Source organism: Rhopalosiphum padi, chromosome 1 (genome assembly GCF_020882245.1).
Source record: "Rhopalosiphum padi isolate XX-2018 chromosome 1, ASM2088224v1, whole genome shotgun sequence".
Classification (NCBI taxonomy): domain Eukaryota; kingdom Metazoa; phylum Arthropoda; class Insecta; order Hemiptera; family Aphididae; genus Rhopalosiphum; species Rhopalosiphum padi.
Window position 1 is genome coordinate 20850345 of NC_083597.1, and position 24935 is coordinate 20875279.

The 24935-nt window shown below is 27.0% G+C and overlaps 2 protein-coding genes across 2 annotated transcripts; both read left to right on the top strand.

Annotated features, from left to right (window-relative positions):
• The first annotated feature begins 2855 nt into the window (after positions 1-2855).
• LOC132917415 (uncharacterized) lies at positions 2856-6090 on the top strand. Its single transcript, XM_060978146.1, has 3 exons — positions 2856-3363; positions 4532-5326; positions 5495-6090. Exons 1-3 carry the CDS (start codon positions 2924-2926, stop codon positions 5670-5672), a joined length of 1413 nt encoding a protein of 470 aa, XP_060834129.1. The 5' UTR covers positions 2856-2923; the 3' UTR covers positions 5673-6090.
• Positions 6091-11584: 5494 nt separating this feature from the next.
• LOC132932042 (uncharacterized) lies at positions 11585-21206 on the top strand. The gene is made up of 4 exons (XM_060998229.1): positions 11585-11786; positions 17175-17839; positions 18772-19698; positions 20796-21206. The coding sequence occupies exons 2-4, from the start codon at positions 17226-17228 to the stop codon at positions 20992-20994; spliced, it is 1740 nt and encodes a 579-aa protein (XP_060854212.1). The 5' UTR covers positions 11585-11786; positions 17175-17225; the 3' UTR covers positions 20995-21206.
• Positions 21207-24935: the final 3729 nt, after the last annotated feature.

Here is a 24935-nt window from a genome sequence, read left to right on the forward strand (position 1 = left end):
GCGTACGACTGATTAGGTTGAGGTGACAAATGGAGAGAAAACCCCAAAACGACGATTCTTCACCCGCAGTTTCCGAAGTGAATTTATCTCTTAAAACGAATTTTTCTACATTTCGACGATAATCTAGCGTAATGAGCCCAATGTACCATTACTCTCACACCAATAATTACTTGAATGAATTGTAGTGGTTTTTCTGCTCGACGGGTTCATGTTGGGCTATTATGTCTCCCTTCTATGTTCCAATATAGAATCCAAGATGGCAATTTTTTACCATGTGTTCTATAAAATATTTTGTTGCACTATCAATCGTTTATTGAATTTTTGGCTAAAATATGAATATTATTCACATTAAAAAGCGTAAACAAGGTCTTAATGTGTATCATAATAATGTGTTATAATTGCTATATTACTTGGTATGTAATATTTTCTATTTGTATATAATTAAATAAATCGAAATACACTTTCACTTATAAAAGCGCTTTTGTTTGTACCTTAATATGTATACAATATTAATCATTGAAAATAAAATTTCATCTATTACAATTCTCGGTATTTAATAAAATAATGTGAATGGCTATAGGAAAAGTAATTATAATATTCTACAAATTTAACGCCTTAATAATACTTTTTATAATTGATTATGTATGTAAGCTTGGTAAGTTTAATATTAAATGTTAATTCATTGCAATAGGAGTTTATGAGAAACAATAATTAAGGCTCGCTTTCATATTTTATTCACGGTATTTCTCAAAAACGTATAAGAAAAAAGGAATTTTGAATATAAATTTTCTAATTTATGATATTATACATTTTCAATTTTCAACTCATAGTTTAAATTGTTTAATTTTGAATTATTAAGTAAGTTTTAAATGTAAAATAACTAAAACATATACAATACAATTAAAACATGATATAGAAATAATAAAATTAATACTATGTGATCAAAATTAATTAAATCAAGTGAATAAACTATAACAATAATGATCTGATAATATAATAAGTATTTATTATGAACATTTTTTTACTCAAATAAATATTTCAAATTTTATTTTTAAATGTGGTTAGGTTCAATTTTTGGTTTTTGTGTACTATATCTTTGATGACGCCATCCCCTACGTTATTCTCGACCTTTATTAATTAATTTAATACAATTGTATTGATGTTATTGAATTGAAAGCCTAAAATGCTAATTATAAACCTTATAAAATAATTGAAGTTATTAAGTAGGTATGACATTATTTTATTTTAAGATTAATTTTCAGTTTGGGAAGTTATTTGTAAAATAAAAACATCGCATACCTAGATTAATTAAGATTAATGTGTATGTCATTTACATTATATTATAATAATAATGTATGGCATTTTTTTATTTAAAATAAATATTTATTTTTACCATGAATAATCTAAAAAAAAAAAAATCTATTACAGTAAAATTAATGTGTGTTTATTTTATATTTATAAATATAATAATATTGTGTTGGTTGTAAATACAAAAAGAAAAGGTCATCTTATTGTTTAAACATACTATATTTTCAAAACATAAATTTTTTTTTTTTTTAATGAATAACTTAAAATGTTTAAAAAGCCCTTGTGGGTAAAGTCTTTATTTTTCACCATATTTTACTAACACGCCGCATTACGCCCCAAAACTCTAAATATTATATTCTTTCAATTTCATTCTAAAACATGTACAACCAGCCAAATACATTAGTCCCATACATATTATAATAGTTCCTCGTAGAATCTAATACAATATCGAATATTTATAAACACAAAATATTTACATATTTTATTTTTTTTTAATTCAAGCAAAAAACTTAGTCATATTCAATTTATAAAATAATTTAATATCATTCAACAGTTACCATCATTATATTATAAGTGTTTGCACTCGACATTTATTATCATTGTTATTCCATAATTTTGTTTTGATTTTTCTAACGGTTTTAAACACGTCCATGTGTCATAATTATATTGCATTCAATTTAATTTCTTTTCGATATATATGATGTTAACGAGCAGTGGTGCGGTTCAATTATTTCGTCTTCACTCTCGTTTAAGACATAGCACTGTCGGTAAAAAAGTCTTCCTTTTACATATGGTTAACCAATGTAATTCAATTATAATGAAAGAAAAATCGTTATAAATATGTCGCATTGTTCTAGATTCTAGCCAATTAAGTAGTCGCTCCTCCCCCATGGACACTATTGTCTTTGATTTTCGTCATTGAAGAAAATCGACATTATAGGAATGCCACTGAACTTGATATCAGTCGCAGTTCGTTGTCAACGAGTGAAGTGCATAGCTAAGAAGCTTTTTACTAAATGTGTTTAGTGTTTCGCTTTTATTGCTCGTTAAAATTTCAAAGGACTCAGTTGTTATTGTTTATAAATATTTATTGCGATTTATATTTTTAGATATCAACAATTATTTAAAAACCAATGGGTAGATGTAAAATTGTGAACATATAATATACGTAAGACTTTTAATTCCTATTTAAACAATATTTTTTTTATCGTGTCGTCAATATTTCTTTTAGCACCAAATGTATTTTAACACTTGTATTACCTGAATTATTTGTTGTACACGTTATAAATAAAAATAAAATAATTTTTCATTTACTTTATTTAAACGCCCGTAGAGCAGTATATGATATATACTATTATATTATTATATTATTATATTTGAAATTATACTGCAGTATTTGGTATTACAAACATGATTTCATGTTCATATAACTATGAATACATTCTACATAATAATAAAATATAAAAACAAAACAACATAAATTAGACTATAGTTAAGGAATATTAATAATAGTAGTAATACAATTTTCCAAACATTTACAGGCGTTTAACTTTGATAATATCAACACTCCACTCATTAAATTTCGAAGGTATTATTCATTGGAAACATTTGAAAAATGAGTGTTAAGATACTAACAGTTATGGCTGTAGCATTAATGCTATTCAACGACTCTTTATTTATCAAAACTGCTCAGCTCAATGTATCGACTGATGCACCTCTTCTATCACAAGTAAATCGGACTTCAAAAGAACTACAAGATACATCTAAATTGGTTCAGGATATAAGTGTAGAACTTAAAACGTCTGGTCGGAAGTCGACTCCTGAAGATTACAATACATTTTCGTCTTTGACGTCCGATGTTTTTGTTGAGACTCCGTCATCAATTTCCAATCCTAAATTGTACCCTTCGCTAACAACCAGTATGCCGGCATTTGTAACTCGTGGCAGGTATATCAGAAATCCGTTCTTCTTCAGCAAGGATGATCAAGAAGTTGAATTCGAAGAAGATCAACATGCCGATGTTCTGTTAAATAGTGGATTTCCGAAATGGAATAGGTATGAAAAATATATAAATACTAAATTAATTACGCCAGCTTTCAATACAAATATTTTAATTTAACTAATTGTTGAGTATAATTTATTGAGGAACTTAAGTACTTAACATTATTAATACAATGGATGTATACAAGATGGTTCTTTAATTGAACATAACTCCAAAATCTATCAACGTTTTTAAAAATATTTTTCTTAGATGATTTATAGTCAAAATAACATTTATAAAAATAATAATATTATTTTTATTATATTTATCTATATAGTTTTTCAATTTTTTTTTACATTTTTGAATGACAAAATATTTTTTGGAGTATTTCAGAATGTAAAATTACTTATAAGTATTTATAGTTTAACGGAGTAGTAGACTAAAACTTTACAGGGTATCCGTGTACTGCTATAATTCGCTAATTTATACCTAATTAAAATATTTTAAATACTCAACAATAATTCGTTCAAATTTTAATTTTTACGTGTCGAAATACTCTCTAAAATATTTTGTTTCAGGATATTAAATTAAATATATGCTGTCATTCAAAAAAATAAAAACTTAAACAATGTTGTTAAAAAAAAATATTATTCAAAAAAATTGTATTATTTCGACTAAAAATTATATATAAAAAAAATTTAATAAACGTTAAGAAATTTTGAAATAATGAGTATTCAACAATAAAATTAATCGATAATCATGACAATTGCTTAGGGATTTCTATAAAAGTGTCAACATTAATTTTAATTAAAATACAAATAAGTATAAAAATATATATTACAGTTAACAATTGAACACAATGATAGTAATATTTCTATCTATATTTAAAATGTTAGAATCGTTTGAACGTTTGTATCAATCACTCAAAACTTAAAAAGTAAAATGTTTCATTGTAATATAAGACCCTATAGAAAAAAATCTACAAGCTAAAACTATTTTTGTACCATTTCATATTTACGCATACCAAAATACTTTAGAAAAAAAAAGATTAATAATTATAAGAATATCTGGTTTACATTTAAAAATTGTATTGAACACGCGAATAGCAAAATAATACAGTTAGCATACATACACATGTGTAATATACTAATATGCATATTGTATGATAAATAGATCAAATATTTAAAAATTCAAAATTCAATATAAAGATTAATAATAATAACTAATATGGCTTGTCAATAGGTATAATACCAATCATAGACAGTTAAATAAGTATGGGCCAACGCCAATCGAAACAGACATTACTGTCGACGAAGACGGATCAACCGGTTATGGAAGCACGTTCGACTTTGGCGGTGGAGGCGGTAACGTGGGGGCTTCTAGTTACGATTCTGGTAGTTACCGAAACCCAAACAACGGATGGTCAGGTGGAGACATGATGGAGTGGTACAGCGATCCTGTACCACAGTCATCGCGCCCCGTTCCAATAATTGCCGAAATTCGGCATCCTAGCAAACACAAAATGTCCATCGATGTGACCAAAATAGGTCTATTAGCGTTGGTCAAGATCGCGTTGGCCAAGTTGAAAGCACTGGGTTTCATTAAGGCTATGTTGCTCATGTTGTTCAAACTCAAACTCCTCATACTCGTACTGGCCATCAAGGCTCTGATGCTGATGAAAATAGTGAAAATGACCCTATTTCTTCCAGCTCTCTTATCAATCTTTACGTTCCCGATGATCTTATCGCGGCTAACGAACATGCACTCGTTACTAAGCCAGCCGGTTTTAGTACCGAATAACTTTGGCATGAACCAGGGGGGTACCCCGGGTGGAAATGCACCGGGAAACGGGGGCGGGAGTGACGATGGGGGGGATGATGACGGAAAAAGAAGGAGTCGTCTAGACCAGTTGGAAATAATGGGAACTGGAATGACCAGCTTTAGACAAATCATGCGGACGGAAAAATGCGTAGAGAGAGTGTCTTGCCGTATGGCTGGTGCAGAACGACCGAGTTGGATACTCATTTGGTTGAATTGGTAAGCTATTAATTATTCTAATATTATCATTGATAATCCTAATTCAAGTATATTATTATTAATGATCTCAGAGTACCTATACCAAATAAAACCCAATAAACAATTTGGAATTTAAAATCAAAAATCAAATGTTTTATATTATATTGTTGTGTTATTTGTGTTTTGCAGGGCGGCATCACCTATATCGAACTATATACCGAGCAAGAAAATAAGATCTTTTGTTTCAACATTTACTGAAGTGACCAATTTTCGTTTAGATAATTTATACACAAGATTATTGCCTAGTAACTGGACCGAATGGTGTAATGAACATTATGCATGCGGTGAAAATAAAAAAATAGGATAAGATCTAGTTACTAAAGTAAAAATATTTTTTTTATTATTTATTATTTAATATTTATTTTATATCCATATGTGTAAGTGACAATGTTAAAATACGTTTAAGACATTTTACATCTTGACTTACGAGCTTATTTTATTCAAAACGTTTATATTACCGAAGGTAAGCTAATAAATTTAATTCAATCATTTGTTAATTGTATTTTAGAAGGCGTCATACTCATACACTTGTGTCATGTCTCTGTTTGCAAGAACCCATAAACATAATAAATTGTACGTTCAGAATAATTTAGTTAATTTTAATGTTAAAGCGAATTAATCTACTAAAAAATTTAAAGTTAAGAATATTATTTTCTTATCTAGGTGTTTTTGATATTTTAATTTTAAAGCATTTAAAAAAAGTAAAAAGTTTTATAAATTTTTAAATAAATACAACTTGCTTTAAAATCAAAATATAAAACCTGTGTCGCCGTTTTGACAATATTCTTACTTTTAAACTCGATAATATGACAATTCATCATAAATCGTAATATTATTGTATTATAACAAAGTTATACAGATTATTCGGAAAATAAAATGTTGTATGTCATGTGTTAGTAGTAAAACGGAAACAAACTATCATAGTTTAACTATGTGATTATGACGTCCTTTTAAAATAACTAAAAAAAAAAAACAAATTAAATTAAATTATTAATCCAAAATATTATATGTTTTAACTGTATCTACGGAGTTTTCTATCTAATGGTATTTAACTCGTACCAACACATACGTATCGGTTATATTAAGAAGTTTAAGTACTCAGGTATCATATGATTACCCTCGATTTAGCAGATATTAAGTAAGGATTACTGATACAATTTATTTAAGAGACACAACATATTTTGTAATATTATTATTTACATTATAAATACATAAAAATATTTGTTATACATAATTTAATTTATTGAAACAACATAGGTATGTTTGTTACTTTTATTTTTTGTATTTGATGAAAATCATTATATTTTTTCAAATAAACATTATTTATTCTAGATAAAATATTATATATATATACAATTTTAGTTCTTCATTGTTGTAGTATATTAAAAACAGTTACTGGAGTTAAGTTGATTATATTTTTACTACCTTACTATTTTTTTTTTTTTAATTTCCTACATATCCAACAACATTAGTTTTCCTAAATGTAATCGGTAGAAAAATGCTCACCTAAGTATATCATGAATTGAATAGACAAATTGAATCAATCAATTTTTTAAATATTTTTTTTTTTTTTAATTTAAACCTTATTCACTTTATCACTTATATAATTAAATACACATAAAACATATGACTTTCGATGAACTAATGAAATTTTTTCATATACTGATTAATCATTTTAACCTAATTTGAATTACTTAAATGATCTATATTCTAGACTCAACATTATTTAAGATTTAGATACGGAACAATAATTTTATATTGTTAACTCAAAATAAAAATTTGGTTTTTATAAACTATTTTGTCATAGAATTTTTATTACCTTATTTGCTTGTCGTAAATAAATTTTAAGAAAATTATGATTTAAGTACTTAGTGTATTAATGTTTCTATTTTCCACAGTTAAAAATATAATTATTTTTTAAATAACAATAAAATTAATCGTATCAAGATAAACCATTATTGTGTACCAACATTTATAACTAAGAAAAAAAATGAGACTATGTATTTTTGATATTTTATGCTGTAAGAAACTAATGAATCTTACTTCATGTACCTATTCAATTATTCAATTTAAAAGCGTTTTCATTTATTCCTATTTTTTTTTCTATCAATACTAAAACAAAAACAGTTTCAAAAACAAATTCAATATTTTTAAAAGTTTTAAACAAGCTACTCAAAAAGAGTCAAAGTGTTCTAAAGTTATTTGAAAAAGTTAACAAAAATAAATTGATTAAAATAAAAGTATCTACGTATATCTATTTTTGAATTACAACAAAAAAAAAAACAAAAATTTAGTTTATCAAAAACAAGATTTATGTATATATATACATAATTCATATATTTTTCCCCTATTCTTTAAAACAATTACTTTTAAAGTTAAAAATTGGAGTATTTTGACTGCTCGAAATGACGACAACAGAGACCTGAAAAAAATATGACATTTTATAACCAATACATTAATCACTTTTCTGAGTTTCTAAAATATAATAGAAATATAACTTATAGTCCACAAGCTTTAATATTTAAGGATCTCTTAGTAATTAATGCTTAGTTGCTTTTTTCAAATGTCATCAATATATTCTTTTGAGGAATGATTTACGATTTACTGTAATATGACAGTTTGTAATTGTGAATTTTATTTTAATTCATAATATGTAAATAAAATAGTAATATTGATTTTCTTGAATCATTATCAAAAACTATATATAATATAACAATATTAATATGTCATTGTTGTTGATTGATATTCATCATTATTATAGTTATTTAAATTTTATGAAAATTTAATTTAATTGATAATTTTGAGACCATCAATACATAATGAAATAAATATGAAAAAACCGGAAGATATCATTATTGTATGTTTTAATATTTTGGTCAAATAGTTAATATTGTAACCAAAAATATAATTCTTTTAAGAATTTTAAGATTGATAAGAAGAGTCTTTAAATGAATAGCTCACAAACGTTACAAAAAAAAAAAAAAAATAACTGTTAATAATTTAAATTATTAATCGTATTATATTGCACTTAGGTTTTGTTATTAGAAATATTAACTCTAAAAAAAATAATATTAGCTAATAAAAACATAGTTGGAGGTGGGTCGGTGAGTAAAATAACCACTGAGCAGAGACTCCTAGTTGTTGATAATTTGATACGTCATTATATTATAATAGTATATTTCAAGATACACATTACACAGCATAATATATATCAGCTATGTTAAATGTATCTATTATAATTTTTAATAAATCGGAAATTTCTAATTTGAACTTTGATTTAAATACGTCAATATTTAAAAATAAAATAATTTTCTGAATAATTTACAGTTTATTACTAAGGCTGAAACTCATTTGAAAAAAAAACAGAAATTAGTATCATTAGAGATTACTTTTTGAATCCCAGGTAGGTATTCGGAAATATAGTCTTTAAGTATATTAAATAATTCCACATATCAGATTTCGAAATTATAAAAGAAATATGAAGTTAAGCATACTTTACGAATCACTGTGTACATAATAAATATGCACAAATTGTGTACCGTATTAAAATTAAGGGAAACACGATATCTTTTAAGTTCAACTGTAATAAATATAGGTAGGTATTTATGATATTATACTGTGTTGATAACTTTCAAAGCTTTTAAGGATAATGACACGATTTCAGAGTATCAATCTAATAATGTATTTAACATGATAATACAATTCACGTTTGCATAAATTAAGTTTTGTCTTTAGGTCACATAATATTATAAATATTATCCCCTAACAATATTTTATTTTGAATTCCGTAACTTTTATTCCTACTACATAGTTGGAGTTGTTCCAACTAAAAGTAATATTATGGTTATTTATTATAACTATTAAAATATAATACAATTCGTTGGTGACGGTTAATTATAATTTGACTCTAAATAAATAAATACAATGTACACCTACTTTAAGATTAATCGATATTACGCTCAGGTAGTTTACAATATTATAATATGTCCACTCTTAATAATTTAGTTCATAATTATTTTACAAACGATCGATTATGGCCAATGACATATTGATAACCCAATGTAAGGTACACCCGTAGAAATGTCGTGATAACTGTTCAAAATTGTTCTTCATTAGATTGACATTTTCCAAAACCTCGAATGTCTATGTTGTCCGGTACGTTTAACGATACGCCTCCTAAATGATATTTGGGTTTCCGGTTGTTTTGGTCTGTAACTAGGTCCTTTGGTACATTAATCTACTATTCCGTGTAGTTGTTATGACATCATGTCCGTCAAAAAATAACCTTTAACAGTGATATATTCGGGGTTGCATCGTTTCCATTAATTAGTGTGGTCTTGAACGAAATTTGTGACGTTACTTCCTACTCCTGTGATGCTGATCTACTTTGTGTACGTAGGCTCCAGTTTCCGGACCCATAACACCGTGGTTGCGGTTAACTAAGATCGGTAACAATATATTGCTATAAGTATTTTACCTACAAAAGTCACTCTATAATATTATATGTATTGTACATGAATATTATATTTTTTTAACTTTAAGAGTTGGCGTTTAATGTTTATGGTTATTGGATATAAAAATGTGACTACTAGTTTTATGAAAATATGTTTTTTTTTTTTTTAACATGCAATTATTCTCTCCAAGTCTAGATTAGTAAATTTATTTTAGTTTAATCGATTCTCAACATATTTTTTCTTGAAATTATTAAACTTTGAAAATGTAAAAATTATTTTTAGTCGCATTCAAGACAATGTGTTTAAAAATAAAAAAGTTAAAAAGTATATTATAAAACTATTATGCTAACATTTTTAGTAATATTTTGGGCCATACAATATAATGTTTATTTTACATAAAAGTTTTATCTTTATCTTAAGAAAATCAGTTTATAGTATAATCCAGTTGACATTTATTAAAATATTCTTTATTTATCTCTAAGAAATAGGCATGTAATTAAATATTTACTATTTATAATATAATTAATAATTATATTTTATTATTAGTTGTCTAATAATTGTAAAATATTTTCAGTATGGATTAGAAATAATCTATTCAAAATTAAATACGAATATTTTATTATTTTTTTTTTTTTTTTAGTACCTACTTTTTAACTTTTTTCAACAATTACTTATTTTAAACAAAATTCAAACTTCATAAAACAAATTAATTATTTTTGATTTTGATAATTATCTTAAGTTATATTGTATATCTCACAGTTTCTCAATTCATTGTATATTTTTGACACATGTCAACGAAAATAAGTATAAATTTAAGTCAATAATTATTAATAGATAGCATAGTTTTAAGTAAGACTAATAAATTATTATATTATTATATTATGTCATCATACAATTATATACGCAAACCAAGTAATAAGTTAGTATCGTAGTAGCACAGTTATTATATTTTATATAATATATTACAATTCAATAAAAAAGAGGAAAATTAAAATATGAATTTGTATTCGTTTCAAGGTAAACAGAAAAAGAAAATTGTATGTATATAGTACGTATGTAAGTATCTAAACAGGATAAATATTTTGTGTTACTGTTGTAAAATATATTATTTAAAAATGATCGATATATTAATAAATAGCTAGTTGTACTTTAAAACTACTTATACTAGTAAACGAAATGTTTGTTTATTTTTATCGATAATACATAACTCAAGGGTAATTTATTATTTATAAAAATATCATATTATTGACCTTGTGCTGTCTCGAGATTGATTTGGTATTTTTATATATATATATATATATGTTTACGTTTTTCCTTTAATTTTAAATCAATCAAATATACGAACACAATTCGTACACAAATGTACAACAGAATAAACAGAGATTTGTTATTTATAGGAATATCGTCATGAATTATTATTATCAAAATAATATGTTACTTTATGATTCTTCCAAATTCATTCGACATGTTTACAAAAACATATTATAATCGTGGACCAACAGAAATATTATTTGGAAATCATCTTTCGTTTTCTCATCAGTGTTTGATAATAAGGTTACAGGCGTAAACTATATATATATATATAATATTACTTCTTCCTTACCATCAATTTATTAACCTCTGAAGACCTTCCATCTCTTCCTCCAGTTGGGAGGTTATTGTATTACGGTGGCAGAAATAGTAGTGTAGATTATTTTTTGAATTGACACCAACGACTATTTCAACCGCAGTAGTTGATTTGTATTACACACACGACCACCACGTCCGCTCCGTGAAACACAATCATAAATAATTAAATAATTTAAATAATTAGTATTAATATAAACATTTTATTTAGACACCCATTTCTTGAAAATAATAATTTTTTTTTATTTAATTTGGTTTTGTAGTTATAATATTAAGTGTATTTAATGGCATTCAAGAATTTATTGAATTAATTCTAAAATATTCATAATCAAACTATAATGGTGAGTACACTTGCGTTTAAAATACATTTAAGAAATATAAGCTAAATAGTTTTCAATATTTTTTATAAGGTTAAACATTAACATTTTTTTAATTATTTATCAGTGTTAAAAACGTTATAAAACGTGCAAATAAAGGTATAACTTAATCATTTAATAGTGTTTTGAGGAACGATGATCTGCAAGAAATTAAAATTGTCCATCATGTTGAAAAATTCAAATTTAAAAGGATATGTTTTTTTATTGAATTATTTATTTATAATTAAAAACCCTTAAAACTAACAACAATTGAATAATCCATTATGAATTTAAGCATAAAATAAGATAACATACATGTTTCGATGTATTTATGTATATTATGAAGTATTATTATATCAAACTCATTGGATTAATTTAATATTGCAATAAATTATAACATTAGTTACCATTAAAACAATAACGGTTAATTAAAGAATGAAGTGATATTTTAAAACAAATGTAATGACATTTTTTAAGATGAAATAAAAATATTTATAATATACCTATTATTTTATATCTTGAATATTTTTTAATTGATGTTGAATCATATGAATAAAACTTAAACAATTTTGAATTCAATGCGATGGGTTTCAAAGTTATTTTTATAAGCAAATTATAGACATTTACAATTTTTATAAGTCCCCTTTATTACCAGGGTCTCGTGTTGTTTTTTTAAAGTGTTGTTTACAATAAAAGTAGCACTTGAGTCACTGATATAAATTAGTATAAACTTTAAATACAACTAATACATTATGTAATAAATATATTTTAAATTTAAATCAATAAAATATAATTGATTCGCTAATTTAAATTCATTCTTGAAAATCATACTTAACTCTGGCACTATAGTTCAAACGTGATTCGAAATAACTTACATTAAGTATAGCATTGAATGCTAATAAATGTTGTCAATGTATTTTATAATTTTGTATATTATTGTGTTCATAATACTATCTATCAATCCAATATGTACGATGTTATCTAAAATCATTCGTTAAACTGTAGTTTAAAAACCATGGTTTATTACATTAATAATATGTTTATAAACTGTGCGCACTTTGAAAAAATAAATACAATCAGGAAATAAAATAGTTTAGGTATAGAATATTATTATTTAAATTGTAATTTCCTACGCTTAACGCTTTTACCGTACGTTTTATCCAGTATGAAATATATGTTATTACAAAAATAAAACGAGATAAAATAAGAACGTTTAGTTGAATTTATATTGTTGTTATTTGTAATACCAACGAGTACTATCTATTTTACACTAAATAAGGGATAACAAATTATAAAACTCACAAGAACTGATAAACCAAGAAAAGTACTTTAAAAATAAAAGTATAAAAAAAAAACCTGAAAAATAAACCCTACAAGTGTAATGATGCGTTACTCTACCGACATTTTATTTGATTGTGAGAGTTAAAGAAATGTAAGTATTAAGTTAAAAGTTCGGATTTGCCAATATAATATATTAAGGACTAATGTACTACTTACCAATTTAGAGATAGTTCTTTAGTTCTGAGTATAATTTTTTATTTTTTGTTCTGAGCATATGAAATGCTCACGTTATTTACTATAACAGTAATGAAACGATCATCATAAAACCAAGTTTTACAATAAAATGTCTAATAGTGCCAAGATACCAATACCAAGTATTATATAAAAATATAATTATTTACTAACAAAAAAATCAGCTTAACATTTATCATCGATATTTTATAGAAATAAATAATAAATTAAAGTGTTAAATGATATGACACTGATTTCAAAATTTGAATGTTCAAGTCCACTAAGCTGATCCATAGTCAACGCAGTAAAATACACAGACAACATTTAAATTAGAAATAAAGGATGGTTTCTATTTACTTATCAATTTTAAAGAAAAATTAGCTTTTTTTACCATTTGTCTATATAATTAATTAAATATTAATAATTATTTACATCTGATTGAAATGTATAAGTTCCCAGTGGGGACTAAGGGTATGAATAAAATATCAATAGATTTTATCGAATTTTCAAATAATTTAGACAGATTTACTTTAGATAATTACCACTCGACAAATAAATTGATTGTTAAGTGTTATTCCTGTAATTTAATAAGAATGACGACTGATCTATATAAATTTGTTAATTAATTTAAGATTTATAACTGTTGTCTGTTAACAAGTCATTGTGTATTTTTAAAATGGTTTTATTTTACTATACACACAAAATAAAAAAAAATAACACTCGTATCGGATTAGTCATAATAATATATTAAATTATATTATTATATATATATTACATTGCAATATTAATGTACAAAAAAAATATAACTTTATTTTTTTTTCAAAATGTTTAATCGGCTATGGAAATTTAAATATTCTTATTTTTAAATTGAACCCTACTCTCTTAATGTTTCTATATCCATGTTTATAACTATACTATACTATAAATTTACAATTTGTAGTAAGCCTATCTAAATACAACGGGTTATAATGCATAAAAGTGGTTTTATTTTTGTAGAACACGTGAGAATTATTTTAAACAAATCAAAATATATACGTATGTTAGTATTATTGCTATAATATCATGTACAATAACGCTAAAATAAAACATTGGTAGGAATTTTAGTCTATAAATGAATTAATACATTTTATCAGAATATTACAAAAGTTTTAAAACTTTTGAATATTTGTAAAATCTAAGCTCATTGTTAAAACTACATTTTATCGATGTACATATATATAGTATTAACCTGACGGTTGACGGTTAAATTAATTAAGTCACATCATAGAAAATATTCATTATTAGTTTCGTAACCTAGCTATTTATACGCATTTATAATAAATTCGTATTATTTAATTATTGCATTTTAAATAAATATATAAATAATAATTAACTACTCCAAATCACGGGAAACACAAAAAAAAAACAAATTATTTTAAACATAATATATGTATATATATATATATATATATATTCGTCGCTCCACTCAGAATCTAAAGCAATAGATTAAAAAATACTATTAGGCTGATGTAAATCCATCAGTATAAAAATTAAAATACATAGTTTGTATAAAAAAAATCATTATTATTATAACTATTATTATGGTTCCAAATATTAAAATATAAACAAATCTATAAAAAATCTATAAAAAATATGTTTAATTAAAAATAATACTAATTATATTATATTGTATTTTGTTTAAAAATTATTCTCAATAAATATTTAATTGTTAATATTGATTTATAATTATAATATAATTACCATCAAATTATAAATTGTAATAACTAATAAGTAATAAGTTATATTTAATTCAAATAACGTATGTCTCTAATAGTAAACTGTGTTGAAAAATAATACTTTTATTTTTTATAATAACGTAATATTATCAACATGAGCCATGAGGTATTTAATATTTTTAATTAAGCTTAAATGATTTAAAATAGGATGCAAAGGCTTAAAACTTTGATGAAAATTGAATACTAATCATTAAAGTTAAAAATATTTCAACATTATTAGTTATTACACGAACAAAAAACATAAGGATTTATTTAACACGGTCGAGTCGCGATAACTTGAAAAACTTGACAACTCGAATTTTATTTTATCCCCCTACAAATATAAATTACCTATAAATTAATATAAATTAGTTAGATATTTCGAATCGAATTTTTATCTCTCTCCAACTTCGAGTTATCGCGACTCGACTGTATTTAATTTTTCACTTATTCAGTTATTTTAAGACGGTCAAGTAACAACCAACTGTAATTATTTTTAATGTAATTTTTTTTCTTGAACAATATTTTACAGAGTTGACAACAATAAAAAGTATACTATGTATACTTATCGGAAAAAATAAATATTTTTATTGTTTCTTTAGATACAAAAAAATCTAAAAAAGGAAAAAAATCGTTATAGTCAATACGTAGTTACAAATGATTCCGACCCTCATGTATGACCGAGTTTCATAAAAACGGAGAAGCACCATTAAAAAAAAATTTATATATTATATTGAAAGATTGTTATTTTTATTTGCCTTATATAATGTGAAAGTGCCTATTGTTGTCGGACGGTCATGTTCGTGAAAATTTAATATTTTTTTTGTCCCTCAATCGTGTGGCTTGTATAATACGCTCTACGTTAACCAATATTATTTATTTCCTATACACTCACAAATATACAGACAAAAAAATATACAGCACATTGATTTATATATTTTTATTAAAAATATATTTTTGGTTTTATAAATGGGCCAATGTAATATAGCCACTAGCTAATGATAAAGTTAAACATGTTCACTGATTAATGGTATTGAGTGTCAAGTTGTAGTATATTTTTTCGATCATTGAAGATTAACAAAAAATAATTATTATTATTTAAAAATATTATAATTTGTATGAAAACTTCATTTACCAAAGGATTAGAAACAGATAGTAAGTGATAAATGATAATATATAAAATAATATAAATCTATAGTATTATTTTGTACTATATTAAAAGTTCGATAAATCGATATCGTTGATTAATAATTAATAAAAACACCTTATATTATATTATTAGTTTAACAACTTAACAGTCAGCTACAGTTGTATAGAAGTAAAAAAAAATACATATTTTAATACTATTCGTAAAGTTTATAAATAAAGACGTAATCAATTTATTAATACAAATAGCAATTAATATATTATTATGTATTACTATTATAATAATTAATGTATATATAGTGATAAAACGCAAATTTTGGTCTCGATAAACCACAGAATTTCGGTAACCGGTAATCCATTTTTGGAAATGTGTTAGGTAGCTATTATTCTTTCGGCAGCATGGTTATTAGAAAACAAACGTTCCGTGGACCGTGTGTCGACGCCGTAATCATACGGCGGAACATGTTAAAAATTCGTTAATATCGTTCGGTGATTAATTAAACGGTTATATTGTTGTACGCACGATAACAATAGTCAGACGAATTTCGAACCTTGCAGACTGTGTCAGCAGCGTTCATGAAATCGCATGAAAAACCACCGTTGCAGTATTATTATATTATTATATAGGTATATCTCATAAGACGGCGTTCGGCTGCAATAAATAATAATAATAATATTATTGTTATTATTACCATTGCTATTAATAATGATCTGGATGTACTATAGCGTTATAATTTACGTTGCAAATAATAACTGTTGAAAAGTGCAACAGTTTTCACTTTCTGCGCGACGTTTCCGAGCCATACATCGTATTTACTTATAATTATTATACTCCTGTACACTGTGCAACGTTTGTGTTCGCAGGTCGACGGCGTTGAATAACAGTCTATCAGAAACATAATAATGTATTATTTTTAATAGTCGGTTCTCATCCCAAAGAGTGTGTGTTGTTGTTCCGCAGGCTTGAAAACGACCAGCGGACACGAGGACCAACCCGTGCTGGCTGTTCACCATGAACGTCGTGAAAATATTGGCAATCGTCGTGGTGACGTCCGTCGTCACGCTCCTGTGTATCCGTTCGGGTCAAGCGATGACCAAGACCCCTGCTGGAACTGTTTACAACAATACCAGTGAGAAACCGGGATCCCGAGACCAAGGCAGACTTCCGTCGGTGAGCGTGATTTCCAAAACCGTCGCACCGAAAGCGACTGACAACCCGGTGTCTATTGGTGTCTACCCGGTAGAAGAAAAACGGAAAGAAGTGCAGACGACCATCACGGTCGTAACTCCGGAGCCCAACCGAGAAGAAATATTGGAGAACGAAAACCAAACGACGACAACCACTACTACTACTGCTACTATTACTGCTGAACCGTTGCAGTTAGCCACTAGTAGGTCTTTGAACAGCGGGTTAAACGGGGAAAATCGCATCACCGTACTCGGACCTTTGGTGTCCGGTAGGAAAACGTCGCCGATTGTAGTCCGAGGAAAATTGATAAGGCAAATAGCGCACTCGTCCAACCACCAAGCCAGCAACGGCGTGACCATCGTGGACGACAAAGACGACGATGGCGATAACGAGGCCAAAATTATTGTCGACGCCGATGTGTATCACCTGAACAATAGGTACGAAATTTACTCCGAGTGTTACTTATAATTTATAAAGTTCGGTATTCCTGTACAGACATTACGGTTACAAAATATTAGAACGCTTCAACGCCCAATTTAAAATTATTTTTCGTATTATATTATATATGAAATTATGTTTTTGTTAACAGTATAGAAAAACTCCAATTGACAGTCCCGAGTAAAAATTACTGAGCGTACAATTTTATTTTTTAATAATTCATTGAACACGAATATTTACTTATCATAATAAATAGCTGTAGATATTATCGAACATTTAACTACGTTAAATCAATTAAGTAAATTACATTTTATGATTTTAAAATAAATATTATATTACTATAAATTAGGTATTCATTTATATTAGAACGGAGAATGTGAACTTAAATTCTAGAAAAAAAAAAAAATTTCACTCTGGCCTTAAATTTAAATCATAAAATATAGTAATATACTCCGTGAACCGTCGATAATAAATTAAACGCAACACCTGTTGTATAGGCCAGAGATTCACGATTAAGGTGCCGTGAAATTATTTGAAATATATTTTTTGTCTATAGGCAATTGCTAAGGGTGCCGTGAGTCTTTTTGACTGTTGGTAACCTCTGGTATAGGTAAATACTAAATAATATACTGAATTAAAGTATCCCTGCTATATTCACATAATATAAAGTACACAACTACACGGCCCGCTACTCCTGTGCAGATGGTTAAACCGCGGTTCAGGCTGCAGGTCGTGGATTACCAGCCGTTGTCCGGTTTGAGACATAAGCTAATAAAGGGAGGTGCTAGTCCATTATATCGTTTTCCGCGGAAATGTTATCCTGTGCTGTCTAGTGTTAAGGTTGCAGGCGGGATACGACACCCTTATCGCGCGTGTATTACGGTCGACCGCACCTCGTTATCGCGCGCCTAAACACGCTTTATCATTACAGGCAATTGGGCAACACCGATTACTCGGCCATCGACACGGACATATCGGTGGCCGAAGAAGACGGCTCGGCCGGCTATCACGACTCGTACGATGCGGGCTACAACAAGGTCAACCTCAACGACGGGACCGGATGGAACCCCGGAAGTTACGGCGGGGTCGTGCCGACAATTGGCCGGCCGCCGTACGGCATGCCGTCGCCGTACCCGTATCCGGGCGGCCAGCCGGTGTCGCCGGGCTACAAACATCACGTGTCGTACACGAACAACGTGCCACCGGCGTACCCGTACGGCCACCGTCCCGCCGGACAGTACAACATGAACAACAACTTCCATCAACAGGTGCAGATGATCTACGACAAAATCGACTGGCACAAGGTCGGCATAATGGCGCTGGTCAAGATCGGGCTGGCCAAGCTCAAGGCGTTCGGGTTCCTCAAGATCCTGTTCCTGCTCGTGTTCAAGCTCAAAATGTTTCTGATCGCCATGTTCTTCAAGTTCCTGTTGATCGCCAAGCTGATGAAGCTGTTCAAGTTAATCATGATACCGCTCATCCTGATGACGGTGCTGCCGCTAATCCTGTCGCTGTTCTCGGCCCCGATGCTCGTCGGCGGGCTGTTGACCATCCCGGCGCGCATACTCGATTTCCTAACAGGACCGATTTTCGCACCGGCGGCGGCCACAGCGGCCACCAAAGTGTTGACGGAGCCCACTTCGCTTCCGGGGTTGGCGATCGGAAAGATCGGTGGCTCGACGCCGTCTTACAATAAACCCGACGATGTAACAATAAGCAATAACCGTCGGTTGGAAATGTTCGACCCGGCCTTGACGGTATTCCGGAAGGTGTTGGACTCGGAAAAGTGCGTGGAAAGGATTGCGTGTCGCATGGCTGTCGTGGAAAAAGCCGGTATACTTCCGGTTTGGATTAATTGGTAATAAATCAATCAATTTTTACAACATATTATATTTTTTAATTATATATACATATTTTTTCTTTATTATTATAACCCGGCGGAAATAGTATTCGTTGCATTACGATGACAATATTAAATTACAGACTTATAGATGACGTCGAAGTATAACGATTCACAATTAATTATAATAATATACAATTACCTATAAATACTTGATGATATTATGTCGGGGAGGGTTATACGTTGACATATTGTTGCATAGATTGTTGACGATGATGAATTTAATCGAGGCAGAGATAGAGTTGAGGTCTTGGTTGAAAGATGAAGGAAGCAAGTGATTTTGAGTACCATATTTTGTATGCGTTTAATATATCTAATTACTAATTTTCATAAAAAATATTTACTATATTGTAATATAAATATAAGTTCACTTAGTCTTGTTCATTATAATGTAGATAGTAGAAACTTTATATATTTTCAATAATTTTATAATTCTACAAAACGTTAAAGACTACCAAAAAAATAATATATATTCATGTACAAGTATTATTGGCAAATTATTTGAGGAGTAGAAGAGTGTTACTTTTTCTGCCTATATCATTTTATATACAATAGTTAAAAAATATTTATTATATCTTGCTTCCCCTACCCCCCCACCACACTCAAACAAATTACTTCTAGCTATACCACTACAGTTATGACATACTACACCTACTATTCCTAGTCAAATGATCAGGTCTGTCAACTGTATGTTAAATAACTTTATTAATTTTATTATACCCATATACACGATGTAGATTTATCACGATATTTATTTATATCGCTTTAGTTATTGTACGAGTATTAACAATAATAAAATATTGAAAAACTTTGTTGTTGTTTTTTTGTTCATCTTATTATACTCGTGTTTCTAGTAACGAATCAAATTTTGCTGATAACCTACGTACAATTTAGATACATCGTTGACATTAAATCTATTTTGCTCGAGTTACAATGAATTGAAAATTTGTAAATAAAAAACATGATAATAACCCAAATGTTTATTATAAATTATTTTTGTTTTATTTTTATTTTATTTTTTTATGATGAAATAAACATATACGTTTTTATTTTAGGATGCTTTATCGAGTATCAAAGATGATTCCAAATGAAAAACTAGAATCTTATCTCAGAGCGTATTCCGAGGTGAATAATGTGATTTATAACAAGTCGGATAACCCGGCAAATTGGACAACATGGTGCTCAGAACGTTTCGACTGCAATATTACTAACACTACTAATACGGCAACAAATGTGATAGACGCAGTACAATGATAATACTATTATAATTACTATTAGTATTCGGTGTACTCTTTTCGTTTGTTTTATTTAATAGTTTGTTTATAATACTATAGTCTAAGAGTTTATTTTAAATATTGATGCTTTGTACATATTTTTATTTTAGACAAAATATTTTCCTGCGAAACATATTTATTCCTATTAGTTTTAATTTGTAATTATGTTGTAGAATTATGTATTTAAATAATATTGGCATTACTATGTAACTACTCAATAAATGCTTAAATGTACATTGGAAGTTTTGTTATCTTGATTAACAAAAATTCAAACCATATGATTTTTTAGTTATAAAAAAAGTCTATTTAGGTATATTATATATATATATATATACATCCACTTAATGATATTGTGCAATTCATGAGAAGTTATCTAGCTTATGATATATAAACCATTTTTTCCATTTAGTGGTATATTTAAAAAATTGCATTAATTGGATGTCTTTAATTTTTGTGAAATGGATACTAAAATGTGATGTCATGTAATTTTTTTCATCAAATAACCATCTACTAATCACTTGGTAAAACAAAATAATTAGTCTTTATTATTGATATTATTTTGAAAAACATTGAATATGATATTATTTTAATTACTTAGTTATGATATTATTTTAATCACTTAGTTATTATTTATTTATTCAATAAAAATAGTAAATAATTGATATTTAATAGATAATTTTAGATTTTTTATTTCTTTACCTGTATCTTTGATAAAAATTGCTTAATTGCCTATGGCTATTCTATTATACACGACTTCAGCACATTGTTATATTCAATAATTACAATGCATGTAATGTAATCAAATAAATTAAGTATAATAACGTATAAACACGCGGAATACAAAATTTAATTTAATAATTGATGCCACAATTCAGATAAATATTTGAATTAATAAATTATTTAAATGATAACATATTCCTAATTTTTAAAATAATATCAATAATAAAGACTAAATATTTTGTTTCGCCAAGTAGAAACTAGAAGGTAATTTGATGAAAAATATTAAAATATTACACGACATAAAATTTTAATAGCCATTCAATTTCATGAAAAGATAGTCTACAATTTTACATATTTCACTAAGTGGAAAAAAAGTGGATTCTATTCCATGAACCGGATAACTTTTTTTGAAATACACTATTTCATTAAGTGGATTCAACGTATATAATATATATAATATTATTTGTTCATTTTTAAGAAAAAATTTATATAAATACGCATCAACAGGAACATTATAAGTGTTTTATAAGTCTAAAATATTACAATGTACGTTTGTAGTTATATATAGATGTAGTAGCTACATAAAATAAATGGAACCGGCATAGTAAAACAATGATACTTTAGATTAAATAATATAGTTCCGATGAATGCAAAAATATTGTGAGCAGAAATTATAGATTCTGGACTTAGTGCAAGAATAGTTTACAGAGGTTTTGCAGGATATTGAGCTCACATCAGATTCCTTTGTATTTCAGACATTCGGTGAAAATATATTCAACTATATCCGGTATTCTGGTGTGTTGCATGAGTCACAGATAGGTTGAACTTGTCCAGCCGTCATTAAACTAATATTATTTTATGTATTTTATAATGTTATTAATTTACTAGTAAACCTTTTCAATTCTGAGTGAAGTGGTAAATGTATTGATTTTAATATAGATGATATGCTTTTGGGATGGATACAACTTCTCTCTTTTTTTTTTTGACCGTAACCGAATCGCGTAACACTATTAATTGAAATCTGTTACTATAGCGACTGAAGAGTGAAGACCCATAACTCTTGACGGCGATCTAAACAATGGTTTAAAACAGTGGTTTTCAACTAGTGTGCCGGTGTGCTGCGAGATACGTTGAAGTGTTTCGCGATAAATCTATTAATAGTTTTATAAGTATGAATTTATCAGTATTATTATCAACAGTCGATAAAAACTTACGAATAACAAACATTAAACGCTTATGGACAACACGTCAAGCACAAATTAATCAATGTATTTTTATTTAATTGTACAACAATACTATATACACAATAAATATTTCTGCTTACATATCTTTTAATCGTTGTATTAATTTATTTCACAATGATTAATTCTCCTACAAAGAAAACTGTATACAATGTACATATGTATATAATCTATAAATTATAAAAAAATATGATTCATATTATATTATATGAATTATATGGTGTGCCCGGTGTTAAAAGGTCGAAAACCACTGGTGTAAAATCTAATCATAACCAAGAATTCATACGGTTTATGGTTTATAGCCAAAAATTTAAATATGATTCCTCAATTATCCTTGTTGTGTTTTGATATATTAAGATTCTACACAATAATAATAAAAAATAAACCCAATAAATATTTTGTTTCATTACTTTTGCTATACAACTGTTGTTTGAGGAAAATCCCTTAAGATTTTGGCAAAAAGTAAAGCTGTTATTTCACAAATGCTATATCATCTATCTCCATTAAAAATTTTGGTTTCATTTACACAACGTGACTGTAGCCCTTGGGTTATTTCTTCTTTCTCGCACGCTAAGAGGATTTGGTGTAAAAATGTCGTGATTACGCAACAAATAAAAGTTCTTTGGCAAGGGAATTATTTTTAAGATAATTATAGAATTTTGAAGTTAAGTATAAAGTATAATATTATCGCATTATAAATTAGCTACATTTTGAACCATTCGCGTTTTTTATCTAAAACAAAACCTAGAAAAACATTATTACATTAGTAATAAACAATGGTTCAATTAAATCGTAAATATTAATTATACATGGATATTTAATATATTTATATACATATACATTACATTGTGTATATAGATAAAACATAATAATATATAATAACAATACATAACTGCTCGAGTCAAATTTACAAAATATAATAGGTATATATAGTATGCGTACACTATTATAGTATATCAAAGTAACGAACTTACAATTTGAAATCAACAACAATACTTATTACATCAATTTTAAAATTCACGAAGTACAATAAAAACACGAATACTGTAATAGAAATACAGTAATCAAATATCTATACGTTTCCGATGGGTGGTTATTGCAAAACATAGTGGACAATGATACATTAAATAATTAATTTTACCGTTATCGACCAATGACTACCTACTAATATTAGTTAGTTACAAAAGAAAATATTGTAAAAAATAATGATGATAGAAACAGTCATCTGTGCTAACGATATCGGATACAAAATATTGAATACTTTAATACCTATATTATATTATTTTATTGTATTCTAGAATTAATTTAATGTATACATAAACAAAAAAAAATAGTAAATATTAAAAAAAGAAAAAAAGACATTGTACCTATAAGATATTGAATATTGATCGATATAAAAAATATTGATTATTTACAATAGTATACTTAAAATCTTACAGCTCAAACGTATTAAATACCATGTTTTATTAATGAGAATGTGCTATAATATAACGTATATATATGTGCTATACATGTATTATAATATTATTACACACAATTTATTTTAATTTACTGCTGTATATTATAGCGACATCTACCAAATAAATTGTGTAAAATAATTTATAACAAGAAAGAACATATTTTATGAATTAATTCACAAAATAAAAACTATATTTACTAAGCATGTTCATTTGATTTTTACCTTTTAATAAGAAATTTATTTTAATTCGTAATAACTAATAAGTATGTATAAGAACCATATTGTCATAGTCTGTGGCGATATAAAGATTTTTTTTAATGAGAATGACTATATTTACTATGGGTTGTTAGGCAGATATATTTTTTTAAACCTTTGATGTATCCAAATCAAAATTCAAGCTAATAGTTTTTCAATTACCAACGTTTTGTACTAAGCGTACCTAATAACCTGTGATAATTCGTCATGGTGATAATAGGTAAATTATCTCTAATATTAAAGCTA

Coding starts and splice junctions, on each gene's coding strand:
- LOC132917415 (XM_060978146.1), top strand. CDS start 2,924: ATGAGTGTTAAGATACTAACAGTTATGGCTGTAGCATTAATGCTATTC. Junction 3,364..4,531: donor GGATTTCCGAAATGGAATAG/GTATGAAAAATA, acceptor GCTTGTCAATAG/GTATAATACCAATCATAGAC. Junction 5,327..5,494: donor ATACTCATTTGGTTGAATTG/GTAAGCTATTAA, acceptor TGTGTTTTGCAG/GGCGGCATCACCTATATCGA.
- LOC132932042 (XM_060998229.1), top strand. CDS start 17,226: ATGAACGTCGTGAAAATATTGGCAATCGTCGTGGTGACGTCCGTCGTC. Junction 17,840..18,771: donor GTGTATCACCTGAACAATAG/GTACGAAATTTA, acceptor TTATCATTACAG/GCAATTGGGCAACACCGATT. Junction 19,699..20,795: donor CTTCCGGTTTGGATTAATTG/GTAATAAATCAA, acceptor TTTTTATTTTAG/GATGCTTTATCGAGTATCAA.